Below are 17,274 nucleotides of genomic sequence, written 5' to 3' on the forward strand. Positions count from 1 at the left end.
TATAATAAATATGCGTATGATGCACGATCCTCGCAGTAGAGAGCGCTATTTATGCAATAGCGAAAATCAGACCTGAAAAAAATCAGGCCTGTACGGGATTCGAACCACTGACCTCTGCGATACTAGTGCAGGCCTGAATTATTTCAGGTCTGATTTTCGCTATTGCATAAATAGCGCTCTCTACTGCGAGGATTGTGTATCATACGTATCTATAACCACAGTTCAAAATATATGAACTTCATATATTCATCGTATCTGATTTATCATCACGGGTTTATTACGAATCAACTTAACGGCCTGTTCCCAGTTGGCTTGTTAGCTCAATTGGTAGAGCGCTGCACTAGTATCGCAGAGGTCAGTGGTTCGAGTCCCGTACAGGCCTGATTTTTTTCAGGTCTGATTTTCGCTATTGCATAAATGGCGCTCTCTACTGCGAGGATCGTGCATCATACGTATCTATAACCGCAGTTCAAAATATATGAACTTCATATATTCATCGTGTATAATAAATATGATTGAATTAAGTTAACCACATAACACAGAGAATGAACGAGACGGTAAAGCTGCTTAGAATCGTATATATCGAGAAACTGTAGACTGAATCTATTGCATATTTATATTACTTTACGTCTATTTTCATTTGTTTAATTATAGATATTTAATAATAATAATTTGTGAAATTACTGTTTTTCTACCTCAACCTGTCCTAGGCCAGTGCTTTAAGTTTTTTTTTTCCCAGTTATTTAAATGTTTTGAGAACTTTTTTTTTTCTTCTCTAGTAATTTGGAGCTCAGTTCTGTAAATTCTCTTGATCCGAGCTACGAAACTTGTTAGATTATATATTTTGTTTCAGAAACTAATATAAGAAGGATATGATCAACCCCTCTGATTAAAAAAAAAAAAAAAAAAAAAAAACAGTGGCCAAAAGCTTTTATGCTTATAATCGATCAATCAATTAATGTCATACTTTTCGGAACTTATTCAACCACTTGTGTTTTGGGAATTACTCATCGCTAGTGTGCAGATTCATAAAGGGAAATCTCGAACCTTTTGTCGACACTATAGGAAATTCTTTACCTGACAAGGGAATTCCACGTTAATTTGTACACGACCGAAATCGCAGTCATCGCTTAGCAATTCGTGCGATATCGTTTTTTCAAGTGCAATTTAACGCGGACTTCACGAGTCATGTAATAAGTTTCCTTGAATCGCACTATTGAATAAAATTAATGATAATAATGATAATAATAATAATAATAATAATAATAATAATAATAATAAAGCAGTCATATTGTTAGTTTTTATCCTGAGCGCGTAATAAGAGATTTAAAATAATATCACTTAGCCCCGCTTTCAACTCACAATTCCACGTTAAATACCTCGCTTCGTCAACTAGTCAGAATGCGAGGCTTATTCAATTATGCGATTTTATCAGATATTCATAGATTCAATGAATACAAAATTTGTAAGAACTTACTATACAAAGGCACGTTGCAAATAGCACCTTCCCAAAACTGTGCGCAGACGCAGTATGGCTGACCGTTTACGACGTAACATGTACCACCATTTAGACACGGAGAGGTCTGACACTATAAACAAAAATTAACACGTATAAGCGCTATATGTCAGAAAATTAAACTTTCCGCCTCAACTTCCAAATGACATGACGTGTAGTCGGTTAAGAATTAATTACTCACCCATCCTGCCCGGAATTTCCACTCTTCTCTCCTTTTCCTCTTTTTGCTCGATCGGAGATCCAGTAGTTCACAGGGGTAAAGCTTGGAGGCGGTTTGGAGCCCAAGATTGAAGCTGTCACACATTTTGCTTAAGATGCATTTCATTTGACATTCTTGATCACTTGTCACGAGGACACTCGATATGATGCGCCCTTCGAGGACGTGATCAGTAACTACTCTACTGAAACTGATTACTGAAGGGAAGCTTGAGCAGTTGTCGCCTGTTTAGATAAAAAAAAAGACGAAAATAAAAAAGTGGAGAATGTGAGGGAAAAAAACGCCATATAGTAACTGGTTGATATACATTTTTCATTATAATTTTTATTCAGGTCCTTACGCCAGTGAATTTTCCCGGATACTCTGATATAAGACTTAAATTTTGTTCAAGCTGAATAAAATATGGGTTGATAATTGCACTCTGAAGCAGATAACCAACATGCTTATGATATATCTTTCTTGATGGTTAAACATATAATTTGCCCCTACATTTTTCTCCGTTGCACGCTTTTTCCAAGGGGTGAGGAAAAATTATCCGGACTTACCTTATTTCCTTGAATTAACGCCCTAGCGCTTATTTAAAATTTAGGATAAAAAGATTTATCATCCAACTACACTCCTTTTAGTACAAATAACGCCTAAGACAAGTACAAATATCACACGGTATTTGTACTCAAGAGAACCGGTTAGACAGGTTTGCTCGGATCGCACAGGTGACGAATTGGATTAAAGTTACAATAAAACAATGGCGAACAATTGAAATATTATTATTTTTCTGACGACAAAAAGTAAGAATGGCTGGCGAATATTTATCCAAGTTTATTGGATAAATCTAACGAAGAAGAGACGGTTAGACGATAATGAAAATTTCATCATTTACTGAAGAAAATAGAAACAGCAACACGACGACGCGCTAAGTATTTTTACTCGTTATTTGAGTTTTGGCTCGCTCTACGGGCTCTTCAAAATGCGGCACTACTCGTAAAAATACTCAGCGATAGTCACAACAAAACTTCTAAGAAGATATATGTATTTCCACAGTCGCTCACTTCGTACTTCACAGCGTATATCTCATTATGTATGAAAAAAGAAAAAACTTTGTACCCTGATGGAAAGTTCGCTCTTTCCATGAAATAATCTCTATTTCTGTTCTGATTCCACTGTAATTGAACGTTAAAAAGTTATCAATATTAATAAATTGGTAATAGAAACAGGTATTCCTACTTCTTTGCAAAAGTGGAGAAGGAGGGAGCGTTTTAATTTTCGGGGAGGGCACTCATTTGACCTTGGGTGCTTATTCAAAGAAATACGTTACATACATACATACGTTAATTGACCACTTCCCATAGGGCTTTTCAGGGCCATTCTCCCACCCCATCCTACAAATAAAGCGTTTATACCTTTCGAGTTCCATGGCCATGATAACGGTAAAATGGAATTACAACTGAGAAAGGCTTTTTTCGAACAGAAAGAAAATTGTACTCTTCAATTTGCGCTAGAAAGTGAGTGAGAGTCAGTTTGATCTTGCTCATTAATTATTAACCTCAAACTGTAATGCTAATCATGAGCTACTCCCAAAACTCAATTTATAAAAACGAAATCACAAAATATATATATATATATATATTTTGTGATTTCCTCTCAATTTCAACACTAAATGAATTTATCAGTTGAGCTTTAATTGGATCGACATTCGAAAACTTTCATAACCGAAAAAACTCGAATTTTAAACGAACAAGTAAGACGATGAAATTTAAATGAAAACTCGGATAGAAAGCCGGGCATCAGCTTGGTATGTTTATTAACTCATGTTGAAAAAATAGCGAGATCAAGTACATTGGATCGATTTTTTTTCCTGAGTTAATAGATCTCGAATTTCTTAAGAAGGCTAGCTTTAAAAAAGAACCAAATGTACACTTATCGAAACTGTTTTAAATTTACACGAAGATATCAGCATTTACAATTCGTTCGAATGCTTGGTTTGTCCTGTTGAAGTAAGCATGAGATCTAGATACGATTAAAAAAAAGATGAAGTAAACAAATTACTCGTCGAACATGCTAAGAAAAACTCTCCTAATCTTAAAAATAAACTCTCCTAAACTTAAACGTTCCCTTCATGTCAGACTATACTGATCACAAATCGGAGGCCGAGCTAACTAATATTTAAAATCTAATTTACCTACCAACTTGTACATATGCATATAAGATATGAGGCATTCTCAACAGGAACGTTACAGATGCCACTTTAACTTCATGAGCGACCATATTTTCATGTCTTTTTAAGTCTGAGGAAAAGTGTTAGAGACTTCGACGCACGAGGCAACGAGAGTTTGAAATGAAACCGAGGCATTAATTATTATTATTATACATTCTCTTACGTCATACCTACAGACAATATATTTTATGCATGTGAAAGTGACGCCATGCCTACAGACAATAGTCAGCCTTCTGCTTAGCTTCGGTAGATAACACAAACTTTGGCCTTGATATAATTATCGCTATCATGCTCAACCTCATCCAATCAACTTCAGTGTTAAATGTATGCCAGATAAATTGTCATAACATTGGTGCAGCGATAATTTTCAAAAATATGAATACTGATAAAACACAATGTAGAGAAATAAACGTTTGTTCAACTACCGATTACTGCGCACATTCTTCCCTCCCTCAAAAGAAATAATATTTATCAATGAATTTGAATATACGAAAATCGGATATGTGTATATGTATATGAAAGAGATCCTTGCAATAATGAACACTACTTATGTAGTAGTGAAATTAGGGCCTAAAAAAAAAATTCAGGCCCGTACGGGATTTGAACCCATGACCTGTGCGATACCGGTGCAGTGCTCTACCAACTGAGCTAACAAGCCAACTGGGAACTGTTGAGTCGTTCAAATGACCTGAGGGGGTAATGACACGTGGAGCGAGGAGCGAGGGATACCGATTGAATTCGTTTGTTGTTAGTTATCTTATGTGTGATTAAAGAGACGTAGTTACGGACAGAATACAACACTGGCGACGAGGATGTTCAGTACCTTCGCATAAATCAACATGGCAGCGGCAAGTATTGAATTTGGAGGAATTTTGTCGTTCGAAAAAGGCGCGATTACCTCAGTTGCTCCTCGGTGGAAAAAGTGGAAAAAATCTTTTGAATATTATCTCTTAGCAAGAGGAATCACCAACAGCGCTCGGAAAAAAAGGTTTGCTGTTACACTGTGCTGGCAGTGAAGGGCAAGAATTATTCGATCCAGGACCGCCGGCAGATGTGGGTGAAGACAATGCTGACGAATATCAGAAAGCCCTACGCACACTTAATGCTCATTTTAGCGCGCGGTTAAATGAGCCATACGAAAGACACGTCTTCAGAAATCTCATAATTTGGATATATCAACAAAGTTGAAATGGTAAATTGGCCACCGTAACGATTACAAAAGCTGACGTTTCGACGATGGGCAAACGTCAGCTTTTGTAATCGTTACGGTGGCCAATTTATCATTTCAACTTTGTTGATATATCCAAATTATTTCGTTACTCCCACCGACGCAGCCCCAAACAGTTTCTTTGGAAACTATCAGCCTTTATTCAGAAATCTCAAACAGGAGGGAGGAGAGACGGTCGATCAATTTATTACTCGGTTACGACACCAAGCGGAAAATTGTACTTGGGATAACAAAGACGAGCCGATTCGCGATCAGGTCATCGACAAATGCAGATCAGACGACTTGCGGCGGAAACTATTGTTAAAGGGAACCCATCTGACTCTGGAAAAGGTGCAAGAAATCGCTCGATCGTTTGAGGCAGTAGATATTCAGTTGAAAACGATGACTGGTGTGGAAGATGATCGTTACAAGTTAACCGTATCGAACGTGGAGAAACCGCTGTCCAGTTCAAAGGAAGAGAAACAAAAGCCAAATGTTATCGTTGTGACAGAGAAGGTCATTTTAGTCCTGTCAGTTGTTGTCCAGCAAGAAATGCCGAGTGTCAGAGGTGTCACAAGATAGGACATTTTGCTAAGGTTTGCCAAATCAAAACTGTCACCAGAAAAAGATTTTCACCACGATATGTGCCAGACAAAAGGAGATCGAATGTGAACTCGATTGATGATGACAACTTGAGAGTTGAGAGCGACGATGACGAGTACGCATTCACTGTGGGCAGACGAACTTACAGGTGGGATGATAAATGTGTTAGTTGGAGGGATTTCTGTGCGAATGCTTATTGACTCTGGGGCAAGCACTAATGTGATTGATAAAGGAACATGGGAGGAGCTAAAATCCCAGAAGATTGAATGCAAATCCTATAGGTGCAAAAAGAAGCTGTATGCTTATGGGAGTAGTGTGCCTATAAAAGTTATCGGTTGTTTCGAAGCAAGAGTAGTCCTGGGTGACAAGGTTTGTGAGGCAGAGTTTGTAGTGATTGATGGGACAGGACAACCCCTGTTGGGGAGAGGTACAGCAATCAAGCTTGGAGTGCTTGAGATAGGAAGTTCCATAAACTCTGTAAGCAGTGACATTGTAGAAGAATTCAAAGATTCTTTTACAGGAGTAGGAAAGCTAAAAGGATATCAGCTTAATTTGCATATAAAAGAGAATGTGGCACCTGTGGTTCAGCCTCTGCACAGACCACCATTCAGTCTTAGAGACAAAATCGAGAAGAAATTAGACGGACTGGAGAACATGGACATCATTGAGAAAGTAAACAGTCCATCTCAGTGGGTCAGCCCTGTAGTTGTTGTCCCAAAACCCAATGGGGAAGTGAGACTTTGTGTAGACATGAGACAAGCAAATTGTGTGGTAGAACGTGAACGATACCTCATTCCAACCATCGATGAAGTACTTCAAGACATGAACAACAGTAAAGTGTTCAGCAAGCTGGACTTAAGAATCCTGTGAGATTACCACATTCATCACACACAAAGGTCTGTACCGATATAAAAGATTGATATTTTGGATATCAGCAGCTCCGGAGAAATACCAGCAGGTTATCCAGTAGACATTGCAAGGTATTGAAGGGGTACACAACATCTCAAATGATATTATAGTGCATGGTGTAACACATGACCAGCATGATAAACGTCTGCGAAAAGTAATGATTCGTGTACGTGAATGTGGCCTTGCCCTCAACTTAGAAAAGTGCCAATTCTCCATGAGTCAGTTGACATTCATGGGCCGTGTCCTGTCAAGTCGAGGAGTGGGTGTGGCCGCTGGCAAAGTGAAGGCAGTAATCCAAGCAAGAGAACCAGAATCGGTTTCAGAAGTCAGGTCATTCTTAGGTCTAGTAAATTACAGTGGAAGGTTTATTCCAAATCTTGCGACACTGTCAGAGCCACTGCGAAGACTGACAAAGAAGGATGTTGTGTTCCAATGGGATCAGAGCAAGCAGCAGCATTTCAGATGCTGAAAAATGAACTGGCTCGAGCAGAGGTTCTTGGATATTACGACAAAGATGCTGAGACTCGTGTAATCACTGATGCAAGTCCTGTGGGTTTGGGAGCCGTTCTTGCTCAGAAACAGCAAGGAGAGTTCAGGGTCATTATGTATGCTAGTCGAAGTCTAACGGATGCAGAACGCAGATGCAGCCAGACAGAGTGCGAGGCGCTGGCGATTGTATGGGCTTGTAAACGGTTCCACACTTACCTATATGGGATCAAGTTTCACCTTGTAACCGATCACAAGCCTTTGGAATGTTTGTACTCAAAGAAGTCGAGACCCCCTGCCCGCATTGAGCGCTGGGTACTGCGTATGCAAGTGTTTGATTACACTATTGAATACAAGCCTGGTAGCGAGAACATAGCAGATTCCCTGTCTCGACTGAGCTGTTACCATAGTCTGGACGAGGACAAAACGAGGAACGTTGCAGAAGAATATGTACGGTTCATAGCCCAGACAGCCACCCCAAAAGCCATGACAACACGAGAAGTAGAGGAACATTCTCACCGTGATGCTGAACTGAGTGAAGTAAGGCGATGCATTCGTGAAGGCGTGTGGAACAACAAAGAATGTGTTAAATATATTCCAGTAAAAGACGAACTGTGTGCCATCGGCAAAGTGGTTTTGCGTGGAACTCGCATTGTTATTCCCCAAACTCTGAGACAGCAAGTACTAGCTATTGCACCCAAAAGGACATGTTGGAATTGTTGCTACGAAACTGAGACTGAGGGCTAAAGTGTGGTGGCCCGGTATCGACAAAGACGCTAAGCAATATGTAAGGTCGTGTCATGGATGTCAATTAGTTGGAGAAGCAACTCCACCGGAGCCTTTGATGCCTACTGAGCTGCCGCTTGGCAAATGGCAGGACTTATCCTTGGATCTTCTGGGACCGATGCCAACAGGAGAGTACCTGCTTGTTGTTATTGACTATTATTCTAGGTACTATGAAGTGGAGATCTTGATGTCAGTTACTGCATCCCAGATTATCTCACGCCTCGAGACGATATTTGCTGTTCATGGCCTGCCAGTAACCATAACGAGCGACAACGGACCACAATTCCGGTCTGAAGAGTTTGAGCATTTTCTTGTTGATAATGGAATCTTACACCGCAAGGTTACGCCACAATGGGCGCAGGCAAATGGCGAAGTAGAGCGTCAAAACCGAAGCCTACTCAAGAGCATGAGAATTGCACAAGCAAAAGGAAAAAATTGGAGGAAAGAGCTCGTTCATTGCCTCGCTACATACAGAACAACGCCGCACACCGTCACACGAGTTTCCCCTGCGGAGTAATTATTTGGTCGGAAGATCCGCACAAAGATGCCTGAGTTGCGCGAAACTACCGTAAATGATGATGAGCTACGAGATCGTGACTGGGAAAAGAAAATAAAACCGAAGACATATGCAGATGAACGAAGGGGTGCTCAACCAAATGACCTTTAGACTGGTGACCAAGTGCTTCTAAAGAAGAAAAAGTCAGACAAGTTGTCAGCCAAATTTGAAAGTGAGCCTTATGAAATCATTGAAAAGAAGGGCAATAGTGTTGTGGTGCAGTCACTTGAGAAAGTTCAATACCAGAGGAACGTCACAGAAGTAAAGAAGTTTACCTTCAGTGATGAACAATGTGTTGAACAATGTGTTGACAGTGATCATCAGTTTGAGTTACAAGAGGACAATGAATTAGAGCAGAGGCCGCAACGGGATAGGCATCCCCCAGATCGCTATGGTGAGTGGGAGTAACCCAGAAAGAAAACTGACATGATAGTAGCCTCTTACAGGCTTGAACCTCGTTGTGATTTGAAAAAAAAAAAAAAAAGAAAAAAAAGAAAAAAAAAAGGGAAACAGTGCGATCAATGGAGATAAGGACATTAGCTGTGTAAAGCTAAAAAAAACTCTGGACATAGTTGCAGTCGCGTTGATCGTATGATCTAGTTTAAGATTAAGTTTTTCTTTTTTTTTGTTAAGAAAAGAAGGGATGTTGTGTCGGTCACATGACCTGAGGGGGTAATGACACGTAGAGCGAGGAGCGAGGGATGCCGATTGAATTCGTTTGTTGTTAGTTATCTTCTATGTGATTAAAGAGACGTAGTTACGGACAGAATACAACAGGAACTAGTCATCACCTTGGTTCGTATAAAGCCATGCAGTGATGAGTCATATACATATATCTTATTAACCAAGCGCGAGGGCCGTATTGGGAGAATATCGGCCAGAGATCTTGACAGTACGGACCGAGGGCCGATAATCTTCCAGTACGGTCCCGAGCAAGCTTGGTTAATAAGAGATTTATTATACGACTGAAGATCAAAGGGGCACAATTGCGGTATCATTTGGGACCATTCGGGACAGTGCCCAGTCCAATACTTAGAGAATATTGGACCGGCAATAGAGCATTTTGATTGGTTGATTTTAGTTATTGGCCCTCTGACTGCCCGAGTTGTGTAATAAAAATATATTCTTACCCCACCTCTTCCCAAATGTCAAAGCGCAAATCCCAAAACATTGCGATTTGGTTCAGCTGGTAGTGCTCTTTCATGAGAGATCAAATGTTCAAATCCCGAAGGGAACTATGACCCTGAAGTTTCTTAGCCCTCTAGGTTTGTTCACGTGGTGGAAAAAAATGAGTGGGTCATTCTTTAAAAATTACTATAGGTTATAATTCGCTACACTTGAACGGTCGTAAATTATCTTCCTCTAAATACAAAACAACACACGTCGATGTCGTAATTAAAGATGTAATAGGAGTCAACTGTGAATAAAAAGTCTTAAATTCCATATAAATACATACGAGTGCATACGATGTTGCCACAGAACCTAACGCGCGTGACAAAAAATAGACTGCTTGAAAAAAGCTCGAGGTTAGTTATTCCAAAGTATTCTTGAAATCACGTGACTACCTGTACAAATCTGTCGATCCACTTTTCTAGGCTACATCCGGCTTGCTTCTATTTTTTGTAATCAATGGTGATCCCGTCAGTCTGATTGGCTTTCAGCAGTGCGATTTATTCGCGAATTGAAATTTTTGTATAGGTAATCACATGATTTCGAGTGCAATTTGCACTAAATAAGCATGACTAATTTTTTTCAAAGACTAACAAAATTGCATGAGTCCTTAAGGCGAGTGCGATTTGTGATCATTGAAAAAATTTACTCGTGCTTATTTATTCCAAATTGCACGAAAAAAAATCATGTGATTATATATTAATAATATACATGAAAAAATTCGAGGTAGCTTATTATAATTATACAGAAGAAAAGCGCGCATCACGTGCAAAAATAATTATTTATTCAAACCCTGCAAGTGACATTGACCTTGACCAATCATTCTGACCAATGAGAATGTCGGGTTTATTACTTCGTCCTGATTGTATTATCTAAAAAAGGGGCAAAAATAACCATGTTCGACGAGGATGGGATTCGAACCCACGCGTGCAGAGCACAATGGATTAGCAGTCCATCGCCTTAACCACTCGGCCACCTCGTCAGGTGGGGGACTTGGGTAAGGTTCTACGATGAGACCCCTTGTAGAGGCTGTCTGTGTCCACCCACCCTTGGTAATAATTGACCCGTGTGTCAGTGCGAGGCTAATCAGGAGGAAGAAGGCCATCTTGGATATCACCAAACGTTTGTAGTATTCCACTTTCAAGATGGTATGTATTTCAGAACGAGAACCGAAATTTGCACCGGCTTTTCTTGGATTGATTCACAGTCGCGCTTCTGCTCTTTCTTCATAGAGCTTCTTTGGATTCGGCCAGTCTGCTGAAGTGGAAATCGAGCTGTCGAACGCCGCAAACCGTAAGCAAGTAGACGTCAAGAACGAAGACGGGAAAAAAGAGAGGCTGTTTTTGTACTATGATGGGGAAACTGTGTCTGGCCAGGTAAAATCTGTACAATGATCTGATGATTTGCTCATTTTTGTAGCATAAATGTTGATCTGACCATCTGCAAGAACTGACCTGTAGCTGTCGTGGTTTAAATCACATTTACATATGATTCGTGACGAGATTAGAAACCGCTCAGTTGATGTGAGCAGGCGGGTTTAACGATCCCAAGTGTTCCAAACAATCGCATTAGATTATAAATCACAAAAACTTTGTCTTTCGTTTGAGTCACTCAAAGTGGATGCTCTTATAATCGATGGTGTAACAAATCACCGTCTTTCCAATGTGATTATATTTCAGACTGTATGTCTACATTGTATACGCAAAATAAACTGCTATTCAAAATTGAATACTTTTCCCCGTAGCCAGATTGTTTGCAAGGTCGATATTTAGTCACCATCTTTTATAAGCGTTTAAGATCATATCATTGATTTGTTTATTATTTCCAACAAAACCCTTATTGTCCAGGGAGATGCCATTAGGTTTAGGTGCTAGATATGTTATTATGTATGAACTATATATCTGAGGTTGAAGAGATTGGGCTGGCAGTTTTACGTGAGGGGGGAGTGGGATGTCATGATTATGTCCTTTTTATTTGTGTTCTTCATGCACGTGTATGTCTCCAAAGCTAGTGATTGCCATAGAGTAAAAGGCAATTTTTAATAATTTTCATGCCAAACAAGGCCTGGAAAGAGTTCCATATAACCCCATACATTAATTATGCATTCATTTCATTAAGACTAAATATAAAGGTTTCTTTGCAACACTCTATGCATATTTAATGTATCGGGTTATACCGAACTCTTGCCCAAGGCCTTACCAGCATTGGAAAGGAATATTATAAGCTACATGTATAATTCTAACTCTGGTTAATGTTTTAAGGTACACTAAGATTTCAGCTTGTTTAGTTAGCAGTGTAACACATGCTTCATTACCTTTAAACACATTTTAAATGTGTTAGAAAGTAGAGTGTGGAGTGTTTATTGTACCATGTAGTTGTAAGGCATAGTGGAGGAGTTGAACTTGGCACTGCAAAGGAAATATCAAGGTTAGTGCCAAAGCTTAGGATTCCATCATCGGAGGGCTTGATTGCAATACAGCACTTCAAACCACATGAGTATGCTGCCTCCAACTGTTTCTGTACATTTCCTCTGAAAATTAATTAATTGAATGGTTGCAAAAAAGTAATTCTCAACTGGTCATGAGGTTAAGAGCAAGGTGTTTTTGTTCATGTTGTTTTAAATTTAAGTATTAGGCTTTGCAGTTGAAAGAGGATGATGGACTCTTGTTAATGCTTTTCTGTACAGGTGAGGGTCAATTTAAAAGTCCCTGGGAAGAAACTAGAACATCACGGCATAAAGATAGAGTTTGTTGGACAAATAGGTGAGACGTACTGTACTTTATTGCTCTTTCTTCTTCTTCTTCTACATCAAGCAATTCCAAGCTTTATATTACACCTCTTACAGTAACTGTGATACTTGCAGCTACATGGTTGTACTTTTTTCTCTTGCCATAAATCATGACAAAGGACATTGGGATCAAAAGTAATGAAAGGATTCCTAGGTCCATGTGTACATTCATGCAATCTGTGAGCTCAGCCAATAACAAATTTCCTTTTCAGAGCTCTTTTATGATCGCGGAAATCACCATGAATTCACTTCATTGGTAAGAGATTTAGCTCGGCCCGGTGAATTGACACAGAGTGAGACCTATGATTTTGAGTTTGTTAATGTGGAGAAGCCCTATGAGACCTACACTGGAGCAAATGTCAGACTAAGGTGTGTTCATAGATAGTTGTCTTTTTGTATCTAATTTTACTGTGTTCCTAAAGTGGAATTAGTACTGTAACAATAATTATCTATGGTATAAATATGTTTTGTTTAAGAAACTTAAAAAAAAATTTTTTTTTTTCTATTGTTGAATGTATTCAGATATTTTCTTCGAGTGTCTGTGGTAAGAAGAATCAGTGACATATCCAAGGAACTTGATCTTGCTGTCCACACTCTGTCAAGTTTTCCTGAAATGAACAATAGGTATACTTGTATGTTGTTTATTTTTTTTTGCTTATTTATGGAAGTCTTGTAAAACACTTAGTCCAAGAGTGGCATGCTTCAGAAATCATTCAATTTTTTATTACTGGAGATGTTGCAGTTCTGAGTTCATAGATTCAACTAGCAACTCTACACAAGAATGAGTTTTTATTGAGTGCAGGTCAACTTAACTTGTGATAGTGGCTGGTAAAAGTATTTTTCTTACCCTTAAACTCTGAAGATCTGATTGTTTATTCTTCCCTCTACCTGATACATGTGTAGATGTACACATTTCCTCGCAAGTAACTTACAAGAGTTGGTGTTAAATCAAGATAACAACTTCAGTGCCTGATCAGTTTGGGTATTCTCGTAAACATTTTGCAGATAAATATATCTTTTTAGACCTTTTCTTGTGTAGTATTGCTGAGTATTTTTACGAGTTGTACTGTATTTTGACGAGCCTGTAGGGCGAATCAAAATACAAACAACAAGTTAAAATAGTCAGCAATACTACACAACGTAATGTTTAATGAGAGATTTATTATCCAACAGACCAAATCGTTATTTCAGTGCGGGCGAATTCTGTGGACATTACTGGAGCACAAATATCGCATAATATTTAACCTGTCTTGCATGTTATTTGTATTCTATGAAGCACATTGAATTAGGATAATAATGTATGAATATTTTAGAGAGTAATTACCTGTCAATCACTTCTGGGAGTTAAATGCTCAAAATAAAAATTTATTTGTAACCTGGGGTCTATTTTCTTTCCATCAGCATCAAAATGGAAGTTGGTATTGAAGACTGTTTGCATATAGAGTTTGAATACAACAAATCAAAGTATGTACATGTACATTGGTGAAGCAGAGCGGGACACTAACGGTAGCCCACTAGCCTCAGACTAGTAGAATTTCAGTTTTGGCTAGTGGTTTTTGATTTCCACTAGCCAGTTTGGCTAGTAAATAAACTGAAATTGTAAATAAACTGAAATCTAAGATGTCACTAGCCACCTGGCTAGTAAGTTGAAAAGTTAGTGTCGAGCCCTGTGAAGGGTTATATATTCAATGTAAAAATTGTGGGAACCTTTACTTAGTATTATTAAGTATTTAAATTATTTCAATATTATTTCCTTTGTACTCCAGAGGAACTGCATTTCTGAGACATTTTGGTTTTGAAAATGGAATACAGTAAAAACCTGCATGTAAGAACCTAGTAATTAAGAACCTTTTTGGCAGAAATTTTGGTTTTTAATACCCAAAAATATAAGAACCTGTTTACCCAGAAAACCTGCATGGTTCTTATATGAAGAGTCATTCTGAATAATGAAACAATGTTGTAGCAAAATATGTCTGTAACTATAAAATAAATGTTTTCTATACATTTGATACTTCCTTAAAACATGTCACAATACAGTTTCCCCACTGTATTTATGGCTTCCAGTCATGTATTAAAGCAAGTTAAAAAAAAGATACTCCTGGGTATAAACTTCTAAACTGTATAATCAAGTACATTGTTCAGTACACAGTGTATTGTACAGTGTAGCATAGAAAATTAAGTCTGGCATGTCCTCACATCTGAAATATTGAGGCTAAGAACCTATTAAGAACCTGTTTAGTCCAAGTTGTTAGTAAATACCCCATAACATAAGAACCTATTTTGCCAGACATGAAAAAAACTAGGCTCTTACACACGGGTTTTTGCTGTACTGGAAGTTATTAATCTCCTGTGAAGTCACCCAAACAAAATGAAATTTTTCATGAATTTTATTGCAAAAACTGTTTCAGATAATCAGACCATTTGGCTTTTAGGCTTTTAGGCTTTTTGAGATGGTGAGTGGCTACTTTTAATTATCAGTATCATTTGGCAGCATTTGCTTTTATATGCCAAAAATGCTGAAAAGTTACGGAGGATGTTGAAGGAAGAGAGTTATTTTATACAGGTTTACCCTGTGTATTTCACCTCATTAAGTAAAATTTTTATTTCTCTAGATACCACTTAAAAGATGTGATTGTGGGAAAAATTTACTTCCTGCTTGTGCGTATCAAGATCAAACACATGGAGTTAGCGATTATCAAAAGAGAGACAACTGGAACAGGTGAGCACTTAAATGCTTGTAGGCACAGATTTAGCAACTTAAGAAAATGATTTAGGATCTTTAACTAAAAAGTGAGCAAGCCTTCTTTGCTACAAAAAATACAAAACAGGTTCTGTTGGTTATGTAGTGTGAATGCATTCATATAGAGTGGCACAAATTATTTATTTATCTATTTAACTATTTATTGAAATTTCTTACCTGGTTATTTGACAACTGAAAACTGTTTTTTAGGCTGTTTAGAATTTTTATGAACAGCTTAAAATGATCCTGTTACTTCTGATAATCAATTACAAAATTGTAACTAAAATAATATGAATTTTTGTTTGATATTGGCTTACATGTAATTTATGGTTTGTAAGCCCAAGGAGTCGCTTATGTATCAACCAGACTTCATCATAATCATTATAGATAATAATTATACATAATAATTATACATTACTTAACCAATGTCCATCAGGGCTCGACACTAACTTTTCAACTTACTACCCAAGTGGCTAGTGACATCTTAGTTGTTACAACAATTTCAGTTTGTATACTAGCCAAACTGGCTAGTGGAAATCAAAAACCACAATCCAAACTCAATTTCTGCTTGTCTGTGGCTAGTTGGCTACCATAAGTGTCAAGCCCTGGTACATGTAATGTTATTCTTCATTAGGTCCCAATACTTATAATGAAAATGAAACAATTGCAAAGTATGAGATCATGGATGGAGCTCCTGTGCGAGGTGTGTTTTAGGTTTGATCATTTTCTTTTGTAGCGTTTGAAGAGACAACAGGTCTTGCCCACTTGCTGAAAAGTCCATGCAGAAATTTGAGTTGTCATCTATACTGTCAATACATATAATTTATACTGCAGGAAGACTGTTTTGGTTTTTTCAGTGTTTGGCAGTCATGTATAAGTAAAAACATTTTTACAACTTCCTTGTTATGGTTGAAGATTAAAGTAAGAGGAACATTTTCATGAAATATTATTCATGGTCTGTTGTTTTGTTCTTAAAAAGAAACTTGCCTCTCCCCCCTGATTAGCAGTTATGTCAAGGGAATTTCCCAAAACAAGTGTCAGCCTTACTGTGAAGTCCAAGTAGAAGCAGCGTTTCAGCAATTTAGCATTTTTTTATAATAATTTTTTTGCAACCAAACTTTTGTTTCTGTTGATCGTTTAATGATTTGAAGTTGCCAGGTAGCATCTGTGAAAATGATTGAGTTTGGAGTCCTATACTGGTTTACATGTACTTAGAAAATGGTAAATAAAACTAAGAATCAGCTATACCATTGTATATTTATAAGTGTGTAACTATTGTGACAGAGATATGTGTGCATTCCTTTTTCAGGGGAATCCATTCCAATCCGGCTGTTCTTGGCAGGTTATGAGCTGACACCCACCTTCAAAGATGTCAACAAGAAGTTTTCTGTGCGGTACTTCTTAAATCTTGTCCTTGTTGATGAAGAGGAAAGAAGATACTTCAAACAGCAGGTATAACACTCTGGCGTGTGCATGTGATCATTCCATGGGCTCAGTGGCATTCAGCATAATTTAATGTATTGTCGTTAGGGAGGATGCTTGCAAATTCAATGTTAATGTGTTTTGGTTATAGGAGATAGTGCTGTGGAGAAAAGGAGACCTGAAGAAGAAGCCTGGCATCTTAACAGAGAAGCTGAAGCATTCACGAGAAGAGAGCAAGCCAGAAGATACAGAAGAGTGAAGGGGCAATAACCAATGCATAGAGCCACATGTATATGATAAATAGAGTATAAGGAGTATTCAGTGTTCAATGACTGTCTTTGCCAACACAATTTGAAACGAGGCTTTTTCCTGTTTATCTGCCAATGACATACGGTACAGTGATTTTCCTTTATGATGAGGAAGAAAGCATTTGATTATTGCATGCAAATATTATTTGGCAAAAATGTAACACTAAATGGACCACAAATAGATTCTAGATTCTAGTATTCCTTTTTTTTTTTAATTTTTTGCTAATTGTTCATGGTCTCACTCTCCCCTTGCCGTTGACTATTTTTGTAAGCTCATTGTTTTCCTTCAGTTTGAAGCCATCATTCTCCATTGCAAAGGTCAATAAAAGTATTACAGCAAATGGTTTGAGT

The 17,274-nt window shown here is 38.1% G+C and overlaps 3 protein-coding genes and 1 non-coding gene across 4 annotated transcripts in view; 2 read left to right on the forward strand and 2 right to left on the reverse strand.

Annotated features, from left to right (window-relative positions):
• LOC111341328 (contactin-associated protein 1) overlaps positions 1 to 4,139 on the reverse strand; it is a 6,394-nt gene extending 2,255 nt beyond the window's left edge. Inside the window, exons 1-3 of the mRNA XM_022948289.2 lie at positions 3,917 to 4,139; positions 1,698 to 1,957; positions 1,478 to 1,589 (exon numbers count right to left, since the gene is read on the reverse strand). Coding sequence (XP_022804024.1) covers positions 1,478 to 1,589; positions 1,698 to 1,957; positions 3,917 to 3,998 — 454 coding nt within the window. The 5' untranslated portion in view covers positions 3,999 to 4,139. The remainder of the gene's footprint in view (positions 1 to 1,477; positions 1,590 to 1,697; positions 1,958 to 3,916) is intronic.
• Positions 4,140 to 6,841: 2,702 nt separating this feature from the next.
• Positions 6,842 to 7,900, forward strand: LOC148736432 (uncharacterized). The gene has a single exon (XM_088753066.1). The coding sequence runs from the start codon at positions 6,842 to 6,844 to the stop codon at positions 7,898 to 7,900; it is 1,059 nt and encodes a 352-aa protein (XP_088609192.1).
• A 2,665-nt stretch (positions 7,901 to 10,565) lies between these two features.
• On the reverse strand, positions 10,566 to 10,647 carry Trnas-gcu (transfer RNA serine (anticodon GCU)). Its single transcript has one exon. It is a non-coding gene; the product is annotated as a tRNA-Ser (tRNA).
• An 18-nt stretch (positions 10,648 to 10,665) lies between these two features.
• On the forward strand, positions 10,666 to 17,264 carry LOC111341329 (vacuolar protein sorting-associated protein 26B-like). Its single transcript, XM_088752300.1, has 10 exons — positions 10,666 to 10,813; positions 10,898 to 11,041; positions 12,352 to 12,427; positions 12,666 to 12,822; positions 12,976 to 13,077; positions 13,855 to 13,917; positions 15,066 to 15,172; positions 15,828 to 15,896; positions 16,503 to 16,645; positions 16,767 to 17,264. The coding sequence occupies exons 1-10, from the start codon at positions 10,811 to 10,813 to the stop codon at positions 16,872 to 16,874; spliced, it is 972 nt and encodes a 323-aa protein (XP_088608426.1). The 5' UTR covers positions 10,666 to 10,810; the 3' UTR covers positions 16,875 to 17,264.
• The last annotated feature ends 10 nt before the right edge of the window (positions 17,265 to 17,274 follow it).

The sequence above is a fragment of the Stylophora pistillata genome, chromosome 3 (assembly GCF_964205215.1).
Source record: "Stylophora pistillata chromosome 3, jaStyPist1.2, whole genome shotgun sequence".
Classification (NCBI taxonomy): domain Eukaryota; kingdom Metazoa; phylum Cnidaria; class Anthozoa; order Scleractinia; family Pocilloporidae; genus Stylophora; species Stylophora pistillata.

Coding starts and splice junctions, on each gene's coding strand:
- LOC148736432 (XM_088753066.1), top strand. CDS start 6,842: ATGTGGCCTTGCCCTCAACTTAGAAAAGTGCCAATTCTCCATGAGTCA.
- LOC111341329 (XM_088752300.1), top strand. Junction 11,042..12,351: donor GGGAAACTGTGTCTGGCCAG/GTAAAATCTGTA, acceptor TTTTCTGTACAG/GTGAGGGTCAATTTAAAAGT. Junction 15,897..16,502: donor GGATGGAGCTCCTGTGCGAG/GTGTGTTTTAGG, acceptor TTCCTTTTTCAG/GGGAATCCATTCCAATCCGG.